Raw genomic sequence first — 19,918 nt, forward strand, 5'->3', positions numbered from 1 at the left:
TCATGGGCATCATTCGTTTTGCTGCATGAATGCAGCCAGTGTTTGCTTTGAATCAAGCCATCTCATCTTCTTCTTATCCGTGCGCTCTAAACTTTTGTCCTATTAGCTCACTGAGCCTGATGGGAAAACAATCCTGGACCTGAAAACAATGTTGTGTTCAACCACCCTAGGGCTGAGACGAGCTGCTGCCAAATGACTCAATTCAAACACTGCACTTGAAATTGGATCATTATGTGAATCTGTCAGAAGAGGGAATCCAACATGAAATGAGAATCACAACAGGGCAATAGTTTATTTTAGCATTTATTTCAACACCTTAGTTGTACCTCTATCATGTTGTTTACCAGTATACTGTATTTTATTTAAAACAAAAATTATATATATATATATTTATATATTTATATATACCTTTTATCTCTGCATACTTATGCTCAAACTGTATGTAGTCATAGTCATTATGCATTTCACTAGACCTAAAATGCTCTTTTAAATCATAGTATGTAATGCTTTCTACACTACTGCTCAACCCTTTCTCCTTTTCGACCATAATGTGATAGCAACTCGTCATAAGAATACAGAGCCGTAATTTTAAACTCACATGTAGAAAATATGCAGTATACTAACGTGTCAGCTTCACAGGGGTCACCACAGGGCGAGCAGTATAGAAAGCATTTACAGAAAACCCAAAATGAACCATAAACAAAACAAAGCTTCAAAGAATTTTGCCCACACTATTTGGAAGACGGAGATTCTTAAAATGTTTACATACTTAATATTATAATCTTCATTATACTATATTTTTATATGTTATCTTTGTCGTTGCCATCATCATCATTACATACAGAGCTATAAATGATGTGTTTTTGCCTTACAGTTGATTTTACTGCAAATGGCTAAACTGGCACGTTTAAAACAAAATCCAGGATGTTCATGTTCACCTCTATGCAACACTCGTAGTATTTTAAGTTTATCGCAGAAAAATCCCTTTTAAAAGTGAGTCAGAGCTTTTCTTTCTGAGGGGTAATGTGTGTGGAACAGTGAAACATTTGGATTGTCATCTGGTGAGAAAAGATAAACAATGCTTTCTGAGCATTATAAATACATTTTGAAAAAGGCATTAGAGAAAGAAAGGGGCTCAGGGGGCAAAGCATTTGACTACCAACGCAGGCAGATGGACACACACGCACAAAATCAGACACACACAGACTCACAGAGGCTTAAGGTTGAGGACGTCAGGCAGACAGAAGCAGTAAAAAGCCCTTTTTGATCACTGCACCTGCTGTGTGAGAGAGAGAGCGTTCAACATTATGGCATGGTAGAGGATGGAGCCACCCTTTGACCTGTGCTATGGCCAGTAAACACCGAGAAAGTCTAAGAAACATGGTTTGAAATGACATGCTAACCATTTCATTTCTAATATGCCATTTCCTTTCTGCAGAATAATCAAGACAACAATAAAAAGATTAATTTATCAACAACAGTTTTTCAAATTTCTGTCCTCGTTTTTCACAACTTTGATTCCAACAATTAGAAATACCCTGACCAGTTTGAAATGAATGATTGCAATCAGCACTTAGTACAAAACAAATGGTTTCTACTAATAGTGAATTCAGTTTAACATGGAAGATATATTTAGCGCTTGCAAAGTACATACATACAAAGCGTACTGGGGCAACCTTTGGGGGAAAATGGCAAATATATAAAACAGTACTGTGGTTGTTTATCTTTTCTTCTATCATCATTTACAAAAAAAACCCCCTTTCTCCCACATTGTGACTTTGGCTCCAGTACTCGCAGCCATCGATACTCTGATCTGCTTAAAGCTACAAAACTGATGTTAGGATATGGCCCTCTGCTTTTACAAGAGTTTCTGGCTCAGACATAATCAGTAACATTTAATTGGGCTTCACCCTTTAAGCAGCAACTTTGCAACTTTTTCTTTGAACTCAGACTCAAGTTTTCTCATTGCTGCAAAGCAGCAGATGGTGTGAGAATCCATCTGTCAGTGTGTGTGAGAATATGAGTGCAAGTGCGTATGTGTGTTTATTCTTTTACAGCACAAAACGGTGTGTTAATTAAATGCCTGTCCATCAAAAGTTTTAAAGTATATTTTCAGATGAAAAGCATTATCTTTAGAAATTCTTATTTTCTTCATCACCTCTTTTGACCAATAGTTCTACAAATTTCAATCCAGTGTTCTAAAACAAATGTGCAAGACAACATGTTTCTCCACATATCCATGGATTCGAACAAGTTCAACGCAAGCTGTTGTTGTCCACTGTTCTTCTCTTGCAAATCTTCTGTTACTGATCATCTTTGTCATTTCATTTCTTTCCCTCTTTTTCGTCTTTGAATCACACCTTCATTCTCTCAGTCTGTGTCTCGGGGAGAAGTACTGACATGCAAAGGAGAAGAGAGCCGCCTGGGAAGAAAAGGAGGCCAAATCAAAGAATAAGAATGGGTGGAAACTTAAAAAAGATGGAACGACTAAGGTTGATATGACTAAGTTACTAAAGTGAAAGAGAAGGGAATGGAGAGAAGATGCGATGACCTTATCAATTTATATGCCTCTAATGAAGGAAGGGGATGGTTGAGCTAACTTGCATGGAAGTAATGAGACTCTTTGACTTTCCTTCATCATCCAGTACTTCTTTTTGACCTCGTTGCCTCTCTGTTTTCCAGAGTCTATTAGTCCTCCCTCACCTGTCAGTGAGTTTCTTCAGTGCCCTCTCGATGTTCATTCGATGCCCCACACGTGTCACTCCTAGATCCAAGAAGTCATCCTTGGTGAGTGAAGGCAGATGTGATCCATCTATCTCATTGTCTATAAAACGCTCTCTGTGTTCACCCAGATTCAGATAAGCCAGCCAGTCGGCCACGTCATACTTGGTCCAGTAGGGTAGGGGTTTGATGGCAAATGGTTTAGTTGGAGGAGGAGGATTGAGATGGGGATAGTTGAGACAGGAAGGGCTAGGTGGTAAATGCATGGGGGAAGAGGCTCCAGAGAGAAAATGAGTGGGGGAGAGTGAACGGGAGACAAGCAAGGGATTTGGACTTGGCACACCAGATGGGGAAAACAGTGGAGGAGTTGAAGCTTTGTAGGCGTCTCCTAGAGGGATGCCAGGAGAAGGAGGAGTAAGGGGCCCGGGAAACTCAAATGGGTTGCTGTAGACGGGTGTGCTTGGAAGGATTGGGAGAGAGGAGGGTCTGGGAGGGGTGGGGCTTTGCTGTTCAGTGTTATAGATAAGAGGGCTGGGAGCCCGACGTCGAGCGACTGAAGACCGCATCTCTTTAGTAGGACTGCACGGAAAATCAAAAGTCTGTCTACGCATCTTGGACCTGTGCTTAGGTGATGTTGGGTATGGGCAGTAGGTTGGAGAATGGGGAGGATGTGAATGAACTGGGGACGAGGGCATTTGTGGAGAAGGGGATCGGGTCCAGTTGCGCTGAACTGGGACTTGAGGGGAGGGCGAGACAGAAGGTGTTGCCGAGAGGTTGGGGGTCAGGGTCTGGCGATGCTGTGGGGAGGAAGTGGGCAGCGGTGAGGTCGAGCGTCCAGTGGGAGGGCTATGAAAAGCATCACTGTAATCTGCTGAATACCTAAAAGACAAATAAAATTATCCTGTAAAATGTAATTCACACTATCAAATACCTTTCATTTAGTTATAATATCAAGAAGAGGTGAAAATAAGCAAACCTATGCATGGTGGGAGACTTTGGAGTGTGGCTCCACTCATCCATGCTCTTCATGCTGCTCATCTGCTGTAGTTTGGAGCTTAGTTCATTGATGATGCTGGCTTTCACACCTGAAAGAGGTGAGTGAATTCTGCGGCCATCCAAAACCAAACCGCCTCTCTGGACTCCAGCTTGCTCGTGTTCTCCAAGGTCACTCCAGCCCACCGATCGAGTGTCCATGGGCCTCTCTAAGCAGGCAGCCAGGGCAGAGCTGAAGCCGTCTTCCATCTTGGATCGACTCTGTTTGTGCTTCCTTTCATCTGAAAATCCTCCATCTATACCGGTGTCTTCTGGGTTGTTTTGTCTGTGTAACTGCAAAGGAGCGGGATTGGTGCTGTTCTGCCTACGTAGTGCTACAGATGGGCCCCTCCCTCCGCCCTCCTTATAATGAGTCATCTTCGGAAACACGGGATTTGCCAATTTCACGCTGTGCACCTCAAATGTTTGCCCACCTGAGTAGGTTGTGCAAGGATCCTGATGTTCACTGACTTTCTCTCCCTCTCCTCCTCGCCCATCTCCTCCAACCCCTCCTCTCTCTCCTCTTAGCCCACAGAGTCCCAGCATTTCTAAATGGTGGTCACTGCTACTGTGACTGTCCAGCTCTTCAATTCCAGAATCCACCACAGCTTCTTGCCAGTCTCCGCTCTTGTGTATAATAGTAGTCTGATGAGTGTGGTCAGATGCTTTTCCCCCTGTGGTGAAGCCAGCCTTGGGCCCAGCCATAGTCATACTGTAGTCAGAGGATGCTGGAGAAGTTGTAGTGGTGGTGGCAGCAGCAGTTGCAGTCATGGTCGTGGTAGCATAGGTCATGGTAGTGGTGAGGGTGGCAGTCCCTCTGTCCTGTGCTGGGGTATGAATACCTATTGAGGGGTCGTTAGGGCTGCTGTAATAGGGGTGGGAATGGGACATGGGCTGGGGTCTGTGCAGTGATGTAGGAGGCAGAGAAGCAGCAGAGGTGGCGGTGGTGGTGGTAATGGAGGTGGAGGCAGAGGGAAAGATCTGTGGGGATGGATAAGATGGAGAGAGAGCTGACTGCGTGAGGTTGGCCACTTCACTGTCATAGGAAGTAAGGCTGGAGGTAGCTGAGTCGCCACCCTGTGAAGTGGGTTGGGGAGGATTTGAGGTCTTGGGGGATGGGGGAGGAGGTGGGGCGGGTGGAGCAGCAGAAACAGAATGTTGACCCTGGTGTTGACGATGTTGAGAAAATTCCCGGACCCTCTCATTCTTACCATTAGCAAACTGCAAAGGAGGGGGCAAGGGATCTGCGAAGACAAACTCATCATCTGCGTCTATTGATGGAGCTGGTGGAGGCAAAACCATGAGTCCTAAATTTCCACCTGCTCCCGCCCTAGCTTCTTCCATTGCTTCGTGTGCTTGTGAAGGGGCTGTGGGGACAGTATACTGAGGAATGTAGCTGGTGTTGGGAGTGCTTTCCATCTGAAGGAAGGAAGGTCTGCGGGGGGCAGGTTGAGTTGGTGGGGGAGGAGGCTGTATGGGTGGAGCAGGCCTGCTGTCATACACCTCCTTTTCTCGCTCCCTGGGACTTTGTGGGTAGTACTGGGTTGAATATTGACTGTTTCTGTCTTCAGAGAAGCGAACTCTAAGACCTTCCCTGGGTCCTCCCTCCTTTTCTCTTTCCACACGCTCCCCACCTCCCCCTCCCAAACGTAATATCCTTGGTGATTGTGGCCGGCTCAGAGATGCAGGAGAGGTGGTAGTGGTGGGGGAACTTAGGTGGAGAGATACTGGAGAAGTGTAGGCCGACTGCGTTGGCGTTGCAAAAAGAGAAGGCGTTGGAGTCTGAACAGGGGTGGGGAAGGCTCCTACTGTGGAAAGCTGCCGGCCAAAATGTCTGTCCTCTCGTCGTGTTCTACGATCATCTTTTAAAGCCCGCTCTCTTGCAGCCAGGGCCAATCCCAGAGGGGATGAGGGGTCCAGAACCTTCCCAGTAAGTGGGTGAATGAAGGTAGTAGCAGGCTGGGTTCCATACATTGAGGGAGCTGACTTAGGCTGGCCGTCCTGATTGAGGGCAGGGGAAGAATACTCAGGCAGGCCAAAAGCTGGGGGCATGCTGCTGGAATAGCTGACGTAGTTGTCTCCAGAAAACATGCCTTCATCTATAGACTTGGAAGGCCGAAGCCGAGGGGTGGGCACTTCCATTTGTGAGCCCTGTAAAGGCTGAATTCGCACCCCTTGTATTCCTCCTCCCTCTCCAGCTCCACCTCCTGCTTCCCCTTGGATGTCCTCCTCTGATGAGAGGAAGAAAGAAGCACTCTTTCTCCTCATATCTCGAAAGCGTTCCCTTTCCCTGCGTGCTCCTCCACCCGCAAATGCTGTACCAAATGCTGAACTATAATCCAAGTTTTCTAGGTTATGCTGTGAGGAAACTGAAGGGGCAACAGTTGATGAAGGCAAAGAAGTCGATGTTGGAGGTTGAGGTGGCACAGAGGTGAGTGGTGAGGGCAGGCTAGTATTAGGGCTGTCTGGGGTTGCCTCTCCAGAGGTTTGGTCTTCCACATCTTGGGAGGGCTCAGCCTCCATGCTGCTACCCTGGCTGCTTCGACCACTGCTACTGGTGGAGGGCGCTTTGACAATGATGGTGGGGATGGGGATAGAGCTCTTCTCTTTGGTTGCACCTCCTTTTCCTCGATGCTGTCTCAGACCATCTTCCACTTTTGACTGTTTCATCAAAGCTCCCCGTCCTCCCCTCCTTGCCACCCCTCTGCCAACTCCTCCACTCTGATCCCGGTTGGACACAGGTGGTTGATGCTGGGGTGCTTGTTGTTGGGCCTTAGGCTTAGCACTTGTTGGGGGTGTAGCACTGCTGTAGCCTCTCCTTAATCCTCCCATCTTGCCACCACCTCTCCTGGGCGCCTCTGGCTCTCTGATGCACAGTCCTTCTGACTGCCTCCGAAGGGTGGGAACCATGACCTGCTGGTTCATTACACCTGGTCCTGCCCTCTCCCAGCCAGCTTGGGAAGGATGCCCTGGCTGAGAGTGGAGCTGGTAGTGAGGTTGAGATACAGGGGGGATTGGCATGGCAGGTCCTCTACCCGGATGAGGGCCTGCAGATAAAGGTGGCTCTGGAGCAGATGTGTTTGGTGGTGGTGGGATTTCTTCTGGTCCAGGCACAGACAGGCTGCGAGCTAACTTCATAGCAGGTGGATGAAGGTACTGCCTTTCCTCTTCTGTTACACCTAAGAAGAAGATCACACACATTTAGAAACATTTACAAGAAGAAGCTGTACTGAGCTGGCAGATATCTCTTAATAAGAACTGACATTACCAATAGATTTTTGACGCATCATGACTGCATGCTGGGGACCGTGGCCTGGTTGAAAATGAGCTTGGTTGTAGTCAAAACTAGGTCCACCTTGTACCATTGCCAGTGATGACTGCTGATCATATGGTTGCTTCAGGTACCAAAAAAAAGAAAGAAAGGAAAAGTAAGTAAAAGAGAATGAATGAGAATTTAAAATGAAGGAGGTCTATAAAGAGAAGAAATGCAACAGGAATTTAGATATAATCAAATAAAACTGATGTTGGCTGTTGTTGAGTAGATATATACAGAATAATCTAATACAGAAAAAACAATAAGTCTGAGTAACAGTACATTAGGCAGCAGAGTATAGATGAATGGACATAATCTGACTCACACTAAACAAATGTTTTGGAGTGGGTGGTCAATAGTCAATCATTTTCTCTAAAGTGCAGCGAGGGCAGGAGAACACACAGAGCTAAAGACCAAGTTGGTTTATAGATTTGAATTATTTTTGTTGGTATTAGTCACCTCCATGACTAAATACTGTATGTGCTAAAGCAGTGGAGAAGATCTGAGAGGGCGAAATAGCTGTTGAGTAATTGTTTGTGTGTGTGTGTTTGTGTGTGTGTGTGTGTGTGTGTGTGTGTGTGTGTGTGTGTGTGTATATAGTTATATATATTTAAAGATCGATAAATCGATAGATGGAAATACAGTAAAGAAGGCGAAAACAGTTTCTACAATTCTAATGAGTTTGAAAGATCATTTAGTATGATTAGCTTTGTTCTCCAACACGGTATTCAACAACTTTTTTGTTATTTCTTTAAGTAGTCTTCAGGAATAGTTCTCCAGGCTTTTAAAAGACATTCACAACTCTTCTTTGGATGCTGGGTACTTTTTGTTCCAATCTCTTTCAAGGTTTCTTGTGGGATCATCTTGAGGTCTGGGCCTCGGGGATCCAATGCATGACTGAGTGTCTTCTATAATTTGTTTTCCTATCCAGGTATGCATTGACAGTATGTTTGGGCCCATTTTCATGTTGAAAAATGAAGCAATTGGCAATCAGATGCTTTCCAGATGGTATTCTGAAAAATCTGATGGTACTTTTCTGCATTCATAATTTCATCGATTTTGACAAGACAACACTGGCTGAAATAAAGCCCCAAATCCTAACAGAGGCTCCATTGTAGACACTCACTGTTGTACCGCTCCCTGATCTCCTCCATACATACCGAATCAGAATTTTCAATTTTGGATTCATAACACGCAAGCTTTTCTCTGTATTTGCCTTCCTCAAAACTTGAGACCATTTCTGATGATCAGCAAACAGTAGATGGAACAATTAAAGGTCCAGATGCATCTCCTAGGTGACTTTAAAGCCCCATTTCCATTAGTACCTACTCGGATCGACTCGCCACAGTTTTCAGCGGGTATATTTTACCTTGACATCCACCCTTGTTGTAGTGTTCCTGTCGCATATTAATTACGTCACGGGATGCTTGGTTGCGTTGCTATGACAACGTCCATGCACATTAGGTATTACTCAATTGTAATGGAAAACCAGTTGACCCGAGCTGAGTCATGGCGAGCTATGGCGAGTCGATCCAAGTAGGTACTAACGGAAAAGGGGCTTTAGATACTGCTTATGTGCAGTAGATAGTTTTGTTTGTCCTCCACTTGTCCAGTTTCTTTACATTTTTTAAGGAGACGCTTCTTTTTAAAAAAAAAACAAAAAAACAAACAGTTTTCATAGCAAATTCATAACAAGTGGGAGCATATGATAATTTGTGTGTTAGTAATAAAATGCACAAAGATATGATTCAAAATTCGTTCTGCTCATTAAAAATGACGAAAAATGACAAAAAAGTCTAGCTCCTTAGAAGCAAAATATAAAGATAGGAGGGGTGATTATATTCAAAATTGCTCCTTAACTCGAGGTCAAGCCATTCACATTGCAGCAACTTAGTGCATTTAAGCACATGGACATGATCCAGACAACCTGCTGAAGGTCAAACTGGGCATCAGAATGGAGAAGAAAGGAGATTTAAGTGAGAGAAAATATCCATTGAGCAGCACTTCTCTGGGCCTTGTTGATGTCACAAGTCAGGTGAGAAGTGCTTTGAAGCGATACAAACGCAAACGTAACCTAACAGAGGTCATCAGAAGAACGTCTGAGGAATATTTCCAGCATCTTGTTAAATCTTTGATTTTGTGCCACAAAAAATTAAAAGGGGTGGGGTCCAATTGAGGCAATAGGAATAGCTTGGTATAAGAAAAGGATTTTCTTTTATGAACTGTGATGCATGCAGAGCAATGTTAGTATAATCCAGGAATAACAAAAAGGATTAAAAAAAAAAAAACAAAGGTCAAAATGAGCATTAAAGGCCCCTTTTAATAACTTGTTGACATGTATGTGCTTAAAAATCTATCAGCTACAGGAATGACCTCAACTAGGACCATTTCCTGACAATTCCCAACAGTACCTCCTTGGACACATTGGGAACAATACTCTTGCTTCGGTCCCTCTTGCCTCCATGACCTCTCTGGCCCTGGTTGTCTGATGTCATGGTGTGTTGGGCGGCAGCCAAGATTTCATCCAGTTTATCTACAACACAGACAGAGCAGAGGGCATAAGACATAAGGCGTAAGTCAGGGCATAAGGAAACAGAGGAGTAGTGGAAGAGCCGTAAATAAAGAAGCTAAAGGAAGATTTCAGTGATCCTACTCCTCTGTCCTTAAAGGTACAGTGTGTATGTAATCAAACTTTTATAATGTACTATATATTTTTAGGACACTCCAGCCCAACATTAGCTGGCATAACGTTAGCTTATAATGAGCTGCTGTTGTATAGCTGGCTCATTGTCAGCAGCCCTGAGATGGGAGGTTCACATATCTAATCTGGTGACAACAAGTGACTGCAACACTACTGGGAATAGATAAGCAGGTTTATGCACATTTCCATGTGACTTCAATCCAGATGATGAGGTTTGATGTGAGGGAGGAGAGACCAGTGGTGCAGGAGGTGCAGGAGGTGGAGAAAGACATAATACGAAAAATGATGATAAAAGTATACATGAACAGATGTTAAATGGTCATATATAGTTTGAAAGAGCCACTGTATTTCTCAGCCACTGTATAGAATATGGCCTCTGCTCCTATGAGCAGTTTATGATGCAGCTATATCAGTTTGCTGGAAGTCATAATCACAGACCAAATAACCTCAAAAAACTACGCACTGTACCTTTAACGTATCTAAACACCTTACAGTATCACAAGAGCAGTGAGAGTGATTTCTTACTTAAAGCCATCTGATAGACGGTCCTCTTCTTATCAGGACCCTGAGAGGACTCGTACTCTGGAAAAATAAGCAAAAAAGACATCAAACTGACTGATTTTTAATTAAAGCTCAGAGGCTGATAGGGGCGATGATAACACTGTTACTCACCTGCTTTCTTTTTCCACGGAGAGGCAGCTGTTGCACGCATAATTGGGGAAAGAGAAATTAGGTATGACTAGAACTTCTGCAAAGTGTGTAAAGCAGATGAAGAGATGAAGTACATACTCAGACACATGTGATGGTGTGAATGCTGATGTGATGATAGGGATGTTGATGGGGACAGAAATGAGCATGAGAGCACACAAATCTGTGATTCTCCCACCTTTGTCCACTGCATGCAGCACATTTGGTTTGAAAAGAAGAGAGAAAACAGAGCTGTTTATGACAAATGACATTTTAAATCTATAATTTTTACAACATGCTGTTGCTTTTATATCACTTAACCTCACTGTTTAATTGCCACCTTTCTTCTTCATGGCTAACATCATAAGTGCAAATGAATCAAAAGACTTCTTCCCATGAAGCTGTTGCTAGTGAAAAAAAATGCACCACTCTGGATAATTTTCTTGGCTTTCTGCATCAACTTGGTTAATATTTAATGCTGTGTTTCCTTAATAGTACCACAGTACTATACCATCCTCCTGCAGAAAAGCTGCTAACCCACCCCAGAAGAAGCCTTTTCAATGTGACCCCCAGAACTCATGCTTTTGCGCTTTGTCCCTTCTTTCGTCTTACCCATATCTTCCAGCTCTGATGTCATTGACTTGGAGCGCAGGGCAATGGCAGGAGGAGTCAGTCTTTTTGTCTGCTGTGGGGCTGCCAAGGGAAGCCAGCCAAATGCAGATTTAATGTTTAGAATTCTTGTATACAACCCATTGCAACAGGCTTTCAGGTTGACGTTAACATGCAATCAGCTTAATCATCACATGGCAAACACAGACTGCAAACGGCGTACCTCGCTTTCGAGCCGTGTCCTCCAGCTCAGGGTTTCGAGCAACCATGACAACTTTCACCATGAGACTGTTGCCGCCCTGCCGGATCATGTTGACAACCTGCCGATGACCAACCTTCACCACATTCTGGCCGTTCACCTGACAGAAAAACACAGAACAAAATGAAAAATCCACTCTAGTCGCACAGAGTGGATGAAAAACCTGAGACAGTTTGGAGTGCACACTTTAGGCATTGTCTCCTCTTACCCAGTGGTTCACTTTGGCAATTTGGCTTTCTTGTGTGGTTTAAAACATAAATCTTACTGGTTTCTGGGCAGGTGCACCAGCAAGTCAAGCTGCAACTTAATAACAGTTACAAAAGCTTGGGCAGCTATATAAGTGACTCATATTAGGTTGAATAGTAATGAACAGCTTCTGTCAGCTGTAACAAAGGTTTGACAGTCACCATTTTTAGTGCCAGGGTTTTAAGGGAACATACAGGAACTCTTAAAGGCTAGAGAGTTGCAGCAACTACAAGCACAGCAGCCTTCAAATGACCATAACTAAAATGCAAATTATATATTTAGGAGAAATATAGAAATAATCGCATCAATGCATCATATCCTGCACATATTTTCAGTGCACACAAATCTCTTTACCCTGTCCATTCTCTGTCTTCTTTATTGTCTATTTTTGCTATTATTAAAGGAACATACAATCACTGAACAGCAAGTGAAGAAAGCATTAGCATTTTTAAAAGAAAACAACAACAACACAGTTGTAACGTGTTTCCTGCAGCTTCCTATGTTTCTATGTTTGTTGCATAATACATGAACATATGACCCCAGTTTCTGTTTTACAAAACTACTTCTTTCTTCATAGGTCTTGAATTGAAAGTAAAAATAAAGCTTCAGTTAGCGTGCCGGTTACCTCGATGAGGAAGTCCCCCATCCTCAGGCCCGCTCTCCACGCCACGCCCCCCTCATCAACAGACTCCAGGTACTGCAGCGCGGGGAATGCTGGCGTTGGAGTGAACTCCTCTATGGGAGTCTGAGCTGTAGATGATAACAAAACAAGAGGTTCGCCACAACAAGGGCATGAATTTGATAATTATGCAGTAACTGAGACTTAGAAATCCTTGGCAATACGTGATGAACTTTGAGAAGAGGCTCACCTTTGGCTCCCCTGAGTACAAACCCAAAGCCCTCATTGTCTTTCTTCTGTAGGAGCACAGTCTTTTCCTTAATGATGTAGTCACTTGAAAAAAGTAGAGAACGGGTATATGAAATGAAGGGACGGGGTGGAAAAAAAAAGAGAGAGTTGGAGATGAAGATATGATTGTCTAGTAGAAGAAAAGTGTTACGGTCATGCAATTAATGCATCTTCTAAATGTGGAAAACAGCTATACTGCAACACATTCTGAAATCACACTGCAGCAAAAGATACTTGGGCTTGTGGATGTCATACAAAAAGCTCTGGTGCACAAAAGAGGGTTGATGGCGGGGATACAGTTAGTGTCACAATGGGAGGAATTGTATATGAGATGACATTCCATACTATGGAGTAATCCAGCTAGAGCTGACAAGCACTGGGCCAGGGGGAACAGCACATTAGAAAAATGTGCACATCCACTGATAATGGAAACTTCCAAATGCACCCAAATCGCTGCATTAGCTTTCACTGCCTCTGGCAGCTTTTGCAAGGATACTGCTTCACCGACTCCTGCGCAACCACTACCGGTCATACATGACACTTCAAATTATGTACAAGAAGTCAGACGGGCCTCTAATCCACCCCCCACCACCACAAACAGCTCCTCTTGCTCAAAGACTACAGTCCGAGAACACAGAAACATCGATCACAGACTTTGGTGATGCAATCTTATTATGAGACGGCTTGAGTAGTGGCTCAGCAAGCTCCTTCATTATTCTATTACCATGTCTGGGACGTTTTGGCCAGGCTGCTTTACAACACTTTCTCTAATACAGGGCCAGTTAAATGGACTCCCCACTGCCACACACAGCCACATCTCATGAGTCATTTCTGGACTTGACTTTCTAACAATGTCAATTCACCCTGCCCCTGCTAGAGAGCCCGGGGCTTGAGCAGAGTTGTATGATTAAAGAGGAATTCCAGATATTTCTTTCACAGGCAGCTCATTTTTTGTGTTAGTTTGTGCTGCTTGAGTTAACTCAAACTGACACTCCAACGGAAATCAAATCAAAGGATTTGATTTCCCAAAGAAAAAAAAATGGCAGAACAGTGAGAGAACAGGAAGTGTAGCCTGGTTGAAGAATCGTCCTTATTTATAGTGATAGCTTGACTGCCAAAACATACACTAAAACTGCTCCGGGTAGGCTCAAGGACAGATTTTTTTTTTCCTGGAAATAAGCTGTTTCGTTCATCCTTCTTTTAAATGGGAAGTTAAAATAAACTGTCTATTTATTTCATGAGAAGTACATGATAAGTACTGACTAGAGGTAGGATTTTTTTGGCTACAAGGTTGCACACTAACTCTGCCTTCACAAGGGACGCATGAAAAATAATTTACCATGAAAAAAAGGACAAAATGTAAAATATTTTTTAGGTTTTAGGCAGCAGATGTGGTGGGGGTTTTTTGTGTGTGCGTTTTTTTTAAATGTCTGGCGAGTTCTCAGTACTCGGTTCTTATGCATATAACCCCGCAAACAATGTTTTGCCTGTGCCTGCGTAACCCGGGTTCAGTGGACTCATGAGCGTTGGCTGACGGGCCCGAGGATCCAGACTTTGACATGAAGCTGTAACTTTAGCACTGAACAGACGATCGCTAGTTTCCCCTAGTGAGGTCCATCCCTTGTGTGTTCTCCATCAATGTTACTGTTTCGCCAACGCTCAGCCGCCTTCCAGCCATCTGCTCCTCACACCTCATTCCTTTTTCTCTCACCCTGTCCTCCATCATGCCTTCCCTCTCTGAGGATCAAAGTAACACAGAGTGGGTGGACAGATCCATCGGGCTCTTCATCCATCTACTTGTATAAGGATAACGGGGAAGGGGGGGCACGGCCACTATTGGTCTTTTGGGGGTTTCTAATTTGCATTGCTGGCTTACAGTAACACACCTGATTCCCTTTACGTATGCAAAGTTGTGTAACTCATCTGTTGCTACAGAGTCCACCATGGCCCAGCCAAGCAGGACCATAAAAAGCACAATCGTCCCTGGTTAATTAGCAGGGCACACTCTCAGTGAACTGGCTGGAATAAAGCTGTAAGCCTACTAGAGACTAGAGTTATTATGTACCCTCCTGAGTCATCCTCTCTTCTATCCACAATCACTGAGAAAAAAGGGAGCTTTTTTAACCATTCACCTGCTGAATGTACATGCAAATACATAGCTTATGTGGAGACATTACCCACACATCACAAGTGAAGCACTTGACAGATGTTTAGTCACACACACACGCACACACCGTGGATGGAGACATGGTAGACAGATGAAAAGCGCACAGATAAATGTGCAGGAGAGACACTCCCACAGCGAGCGCTATGACATACACACTTATATGTGAAAGCCACATATATTTGATTCATTGTATATAGTCGCATGCATTCTCACATCAAGAAAAAAGCACGCACACACACAAACATGCAGAGAAATGACCGCTTTTCCCACATTAGAGGAAAAAAAAAACCACTCTTTCAATTTACTGACTTTCCCAGTACAGTAAAAATACCACACGTCTCTAATGATACAGTGAGATACATTGAAAAAATGATATGGGATGTGACAATGGCGTTTTTAAAGCAACAGAAATGTATGGGAAGTCCTGGTGAATTAAAAATATCTGCTTACAGAAATCATGACTCAAAGAGAATGAAATACACCCACACTGTCTGACTGAAATGCATCAATATGTGCTCTCTTTCATGCACTAACACACACACACAAACACACACAGACACACACACACAGTGTTCAAAAACGCACGGGAGGAAGACACAGAAATAAACATGCTGCATAGTCTCCATTCAATAGCCACTTCTGTACCACAGATATACACATGCATAGGAACAACACGGATTTAAGACGCACACGCACATATTCGCACACGCACACTCAAAGAGGCACACACACAGAAAACATTATTAGTCTGTCTTTGAAAAGGCACGGCCTCTCAATAGCATCATCTACCTCTCCCCTCTCTCCATTGTCCTCTCCTCACATCCATAGCCAGCCAATGAATGAGGAAACAGCCGCTACCTGTAAATGAACCACACGCTCCTGTTTCTGGGGCCCAGTGACGGCCACGAAGAAGAGAGGGAGAGAGAGAAATCTCTCTCTCCGCAACCCCCCATTGCCATGTCCCCCCCTCCTCTCTCGCGCGCTCTCCACCACCTCCTCCTCCCTCCTCCTCCTCCTGCCTCCCTCCTCCTCCTCCCGGTCTTCCAGCGAGAGCTCAGCCGGAGAGAGCCGCGAGAGTCGAGGAGAGAGCGAGCGAGAGAGGTGGGGGATGAGAAGGGAGAGAGAGTGCGATGATCTGCACCCTGTGCACTTCAGACAAGAGAAAGACAATGTGTAAGAAAGATGGGGAGAGATGAAGAGAGTACCAGTGACTATCACAAAAGGGAAAGGATGTATTGTCTGTGTGTGTGTCTGTGTGTGTATGTGTGTGTGTGTATGTGTGTGTGCGTGCTGGTGGATGGCAAGAAGAGGGTTTGGTTTTTAAATAGGGGGAGACGGAGAGCTGGGTTTGTGGGGAGGGGATGCGGGGGATGGGTACAAATGTGAGGCAACACCGGGGAGAGACAGCGCTTGCATTTTCACATCCACTAACTGGTAAATCACAGATATGCTAACAGCTGATTCCCACCCTGGATTTGATCTTGCACACATTTGCCAACTTTGCTCTCACTCCCTCCTATCCTCTAAAACCGAGCTGTCATCACCACACAGGCTAACAAACACTCTCCCTCTCTCCATCTCGCTCTGAAATAGTAATTGACATTCTCCCAAATGCCCAGCTGCAGTGACAGAACATGCTCCGGATCACCTTGCTCTTAATTGAGCACCACTTCACCACAGCTCTGCAATTACGCTTAACCAACTTAGCATAGGTAATGTAACCCCAGTGGCTGCTATTTCCATTTGGAACACAAGCGCATCTGGATTAAAGCGAATGCCTCCTTTTTTTCCTTTTTTTTTTTGAATGACACTGAAATCTGCTCAGCACAAGGGCAATGTCAGCTGTAATGCGTTAGCAGCTATAAAACCCCGAGACGGGGGACCAGTGAGTCCTTCTCGCTGTAGCCCAGGGATCTAACCAGCACTTGGTGCTTCAGCCTCCTCATGACTCATCAGCAGAATGATGTATGTACACTCAAAGACGTAGGCATTTTCACATTCACATGCACACCAACTCTAAGCAAACATACACAGCTTCACAACACACAACCTTCGATGCCAAGGGATGAGGTTGCTGCTTCAGAAGAAACTCTTCCTTTATTACAGCGTTATTGCTCTCAGTGAATGTGAGCAACAAGAGTATGTGGATGGAAGAATCAAAGAGACAAACGCATTCGTGTCGTGGAGTTAAAAAGGGGCAGAGCTAAAAAATGACACGGCTGCTCTTTGTTCTTTTTAAGCGTTGACGCGTTCACATAGCACAATGGAGAACAAGTGCTGTTCAGGATCGGCAGAAAACTGCTGAGAACTGACACACACAGACGCACACACACTAAACACACAGCACGCAGGAAGGCGTGAAAGCACAGCAGGGGAAACAAGTGTGCACACATGCTTCGCGCATAAGAACCTCCCTTTAACTATAAAACAGCATTGTGATGACTGTTTCAATCACCTAGACCGGCCTCACAGTCTTGCCTTGCAACAGTTTGCTTGCTGCCCACACTGAAGTGGCAATCCACAACTAGAGCCACGTCGGAGGCTGTAGCCAATCAGGATTAGATTAATATTATTTTATTAATTTTTTTTTCTGTTTCCTAAAACCAGCATGCACTTTGTGGGAGGTTGGGGACAGCTCAGAATAAACACTATCAACTTGAAATTTACAGCACTTTAGACTTTAAAGTGGACGTATTATGCATTTTGTTATTTTCTGTCATATATAAACTCTTACAATGACTGATGCTCACATTATGTATCACCCAAGATCTAAAAATAAGGTCAGCATACAAAATATGGACAACAGCATCAGGCCACACCTGTTAATCTTTGAACTCAGGTGATTTCATTAATGTTGCCACACCAAACCACACAGTCTGCTGAATTTGAGTGTGCATTTCAGAACCACAGCAACGTAAATTTGTAGACCGGGGTCACCGAGTGCTGACACGCATATGCTGTAACTGCATTATAACTGCAGAGTACCAAACCTTCTCTTGCATTAACATAGGCACATCAGTCTACCCTTGGAGCTTCGTAGCATGGGTTTTCATGGCTAAGCAGCTCCTGTAGGTGTAATCTGCAGGTCGCTTTTTCCATATAACATATGTGCTCTGATCCATATGAGCCAAAAGCTCTGACTTCAGACTGCTCTACTCCTCTGTGTTATAAAGTTTTTCTCTACTCTTGGATCTAGATTAGATCATTGAGATCAGAAAACCCCAATATGGTCATCTGAGGCACACAGCTCTGGCTCTGAGCACAAAAGTGTCACCCACCCACTTTCTTTTGCAGCAAATCAGAAGAAAGTTGGCTCAAAAAGGCCTTAAAGGAGCTTGTTTGAGATAATGGATGAATTGAGGTGCTGGAACAAGACCCTGAATAGGATAAATATGGATTATTTTGAGCTTTGAATCAAGCAAAGCTACTCTAGTAGCATCCAAGAGTAAAAGGATAGTGTAATCCAGATTAAACACCACAATTTGATTTTAAGACTTGATTTCCTGATAGATTAAAGCACTTTCCACCCCATCTCGCTTAATGACTACTACCCTTTTTGCACAGAATATGAAAGTCACAGCAGCATTTTTTTTTGTACCTGGGGCCATCAGTGCCATCGTAGGCTCCAACGGTGACGTTACGGAAGAGCTTCCTCTTGGCTTTCTCGCTGCGCGTCTCTGCAAGGAAGGCACATGCAGGCAAAACATATGTCCAATTCAAACATTCAGCTACCGCCATGACACCTTCTCTGTCTTTGTGCTGAAGTGTTGTGTCGTCAGCAGTCAAATGCATTTACACCCTGTTTTTGTCTCTTCAGCGTGGCATATGGTTTGCTTCTTGTGTGAGCAGCTGTGAAAATAGAAGACAAGTGAATAACTCTGCTGCACATGAATGTAGCACTGGTTGTTACCGAAAGCACCAACTACTGAACATGAGTGTGACATGTGGGTGTTACAACAGTTTAAAAGATAATTCCAGTCTAAGGAACCCGTTTTCCAGCTTGTCCCTTCACTAATCCATATGTGCGTGTGTGTGTCTTGTTAACCCACCTTTTGACATACTTAACATGAATGAGTAATTGTCTTCTCCCATCAGGCACAGCACTGCTGTATGTTAGCTTTACAATCAGTCTCCAGAACATTCAATTTGGTGCTTATCTCACCTGGTCGATTGTCTTTGCTGGGAGCCGGTACCTCTTGCACACAGTCCGAAGGAAACCAGCCAGTGCGTCCTTTCACTGTTCCCTCCCAGTATCCACCCTCTCCTACACTTAACACTGAAACAGACAAAAGGACAGAAATATTTATACATTTTTGTTGTGATGAACTGGGATGCTGATCCTTCTCATTTCACTTTTTTTTTGGCAAACCTCTTACATTCTCATCTACATCTCCTCTAAATAACAGCCTAAATTTTTATTCAGTAAACTATATCGCAGCAGCATGACTAGAAATTTACATAACAAAGAATTATCTAGGACTCAAATATTGCCCTGTTAAACAATAACATGACACGATTCCACTAGTTAACTTCTGTCAGCAGAGTAGAAATTGTTCAGCATGTGAAAATTCTGGGCTTTTCTCACCTTTGACTTTGTCCCCCTTGTTCAGCGAGAGCTCTCGGTCTCCACTGGCAGAGTGGGCACGAGTGGCCACGTACACTCGTCCTGGAACTGCGCTGTACATGCGCTTCATCTGACCCCCGCCGCCGCCCGCCGAGGTCGCGCTGCAGAGAGACAAGTGCAGTGAGTGCATTAGAAAACCAAGAGATAAGACTGAGTGGCACACTGTGGAAAAACAAATGAGACAACATACAGCCTGTCAGGCCACATCAGAGACAGCTGAGTCATGCTAATCTGTCATACCAACAGTAAGATTTTATTCTGTGCTGGTGTATTTACACAACAGCGTCTAGCATTTAGCATGACAGGTGCATACTGGAGAAAGTTCTGACAATTTCAGTCAACAAAACCAGCTCCTTCCCTTCATTTTGCACAAAACTAATGATATTAGTTATATATATATATATATATATATAACATTTAACTTCATAAATTTCTGTCACTATATTTCAGAATTTGACACATCACATGCATCAAGTACTATTAATTTTTTCTTATCACCAGGGATTTATTCTTTCATTTTTGTCCAGTGGTTGAGTCACTGCTTTGACTCGATCAACATTTCTGATGTTGGAAGGATTAGGCCAAAATAGAATGAATGATTAAGCACATCTAATAATTATCCATCCATCCATCCATCCAGCCATCCATCCAT

General features: G+C 43.9%; 1 protein-coding gene across 1 annotated transcript in view; it reads right to left on the minus strand.

Annotated features, from left to right (window-relative positions):
- Nucleotides 1-331: 331 nt before the first annotated feature.
- LOC134632687 (SH3 and multiple ankyrin repeat domains protein 1-like) overlaps nucleotides 332-19,918 on the minus strand; it is a 45,964-nt gene continuing 26,377 nt past the window's right edge. Inside the window, exons 14-27 of the mRNA XM_063481421.1 lie at nucleotides 19,228-19,367; nucleotides 18,805-18,918; nucleotides 18,241-18,319; nucleotides 12,438-12,520; nucleotides 12,194-12,318; nucleotides 11,287-11,422; nucleotides 11,067-11,147; nucleotides 10,440-10,466; nucleotides 10,293-10,349; nucleotides 9,478-9,599; nucleotides 7,022-7,148; nucleotides 3,698-6,932; nucleotides 2,704-3,600; nucleotides 332-2,422 (exon numbers count right to left, since the gene is read on the minus strand). Of these exons, the coding sequence (XP_063337491.1) occupies nucleotides 2,371-2,422; nucleotides 2,704-3,600; nucleotides 3,698-6,932; nucleotides 7,022-7,148; nucleotides 9,478-9,599; nucleotides 10,293-10,349; nucleotides 10,440-10,466; nucleotides 11,067-11,147; nucleotides 11,287-11,422; nucleotides 12,194-12,318; nucleotides 12,438-12,520; nucleotides 18,241-18,319; nucleotides 18,805-18,918; nucleotides 19,228-19,367 (5,275 nt within the window). The 3' untranslated portion in view covers nucleotides 332-2,370. The remainder of the gene's footprint in view (nucleotides 2,423-2,703; nucleotides 3,601-3,697; nucleotides 6,933-7,021; nucleotides 7,149-9,477; nucleotides 9,600-10,292; nucleotides 10,350-10,439; nucleotides 10,467-11,066; nucleotides 11,148-11,286; nucleotides 11,423-12,193; nucleotides 12,319-12,437; nucleotides 12,521-18,240; nucleotides 18,320-18,804; nucleotides 18,919-19,227; nucleotides 19,368-19,918) is intronic.

The sequence above is a fragment of the Pelmatolapia mariae genome, linkage group LG8, assembly GCF_036321145.2.
Source record: "Pelmatolapia mariae isolate MD_Pm_ZW linkage group LG8, Pm_UMD_F_2, whole genome shotgun sequence".
Classification (NCBI taxonomy): Eukaryota; Metazoa; Chordata; class Actinopteri; order Cichliformes; family Cichlidae; genus Pelmatolapia; species Pelmatolapia mariae.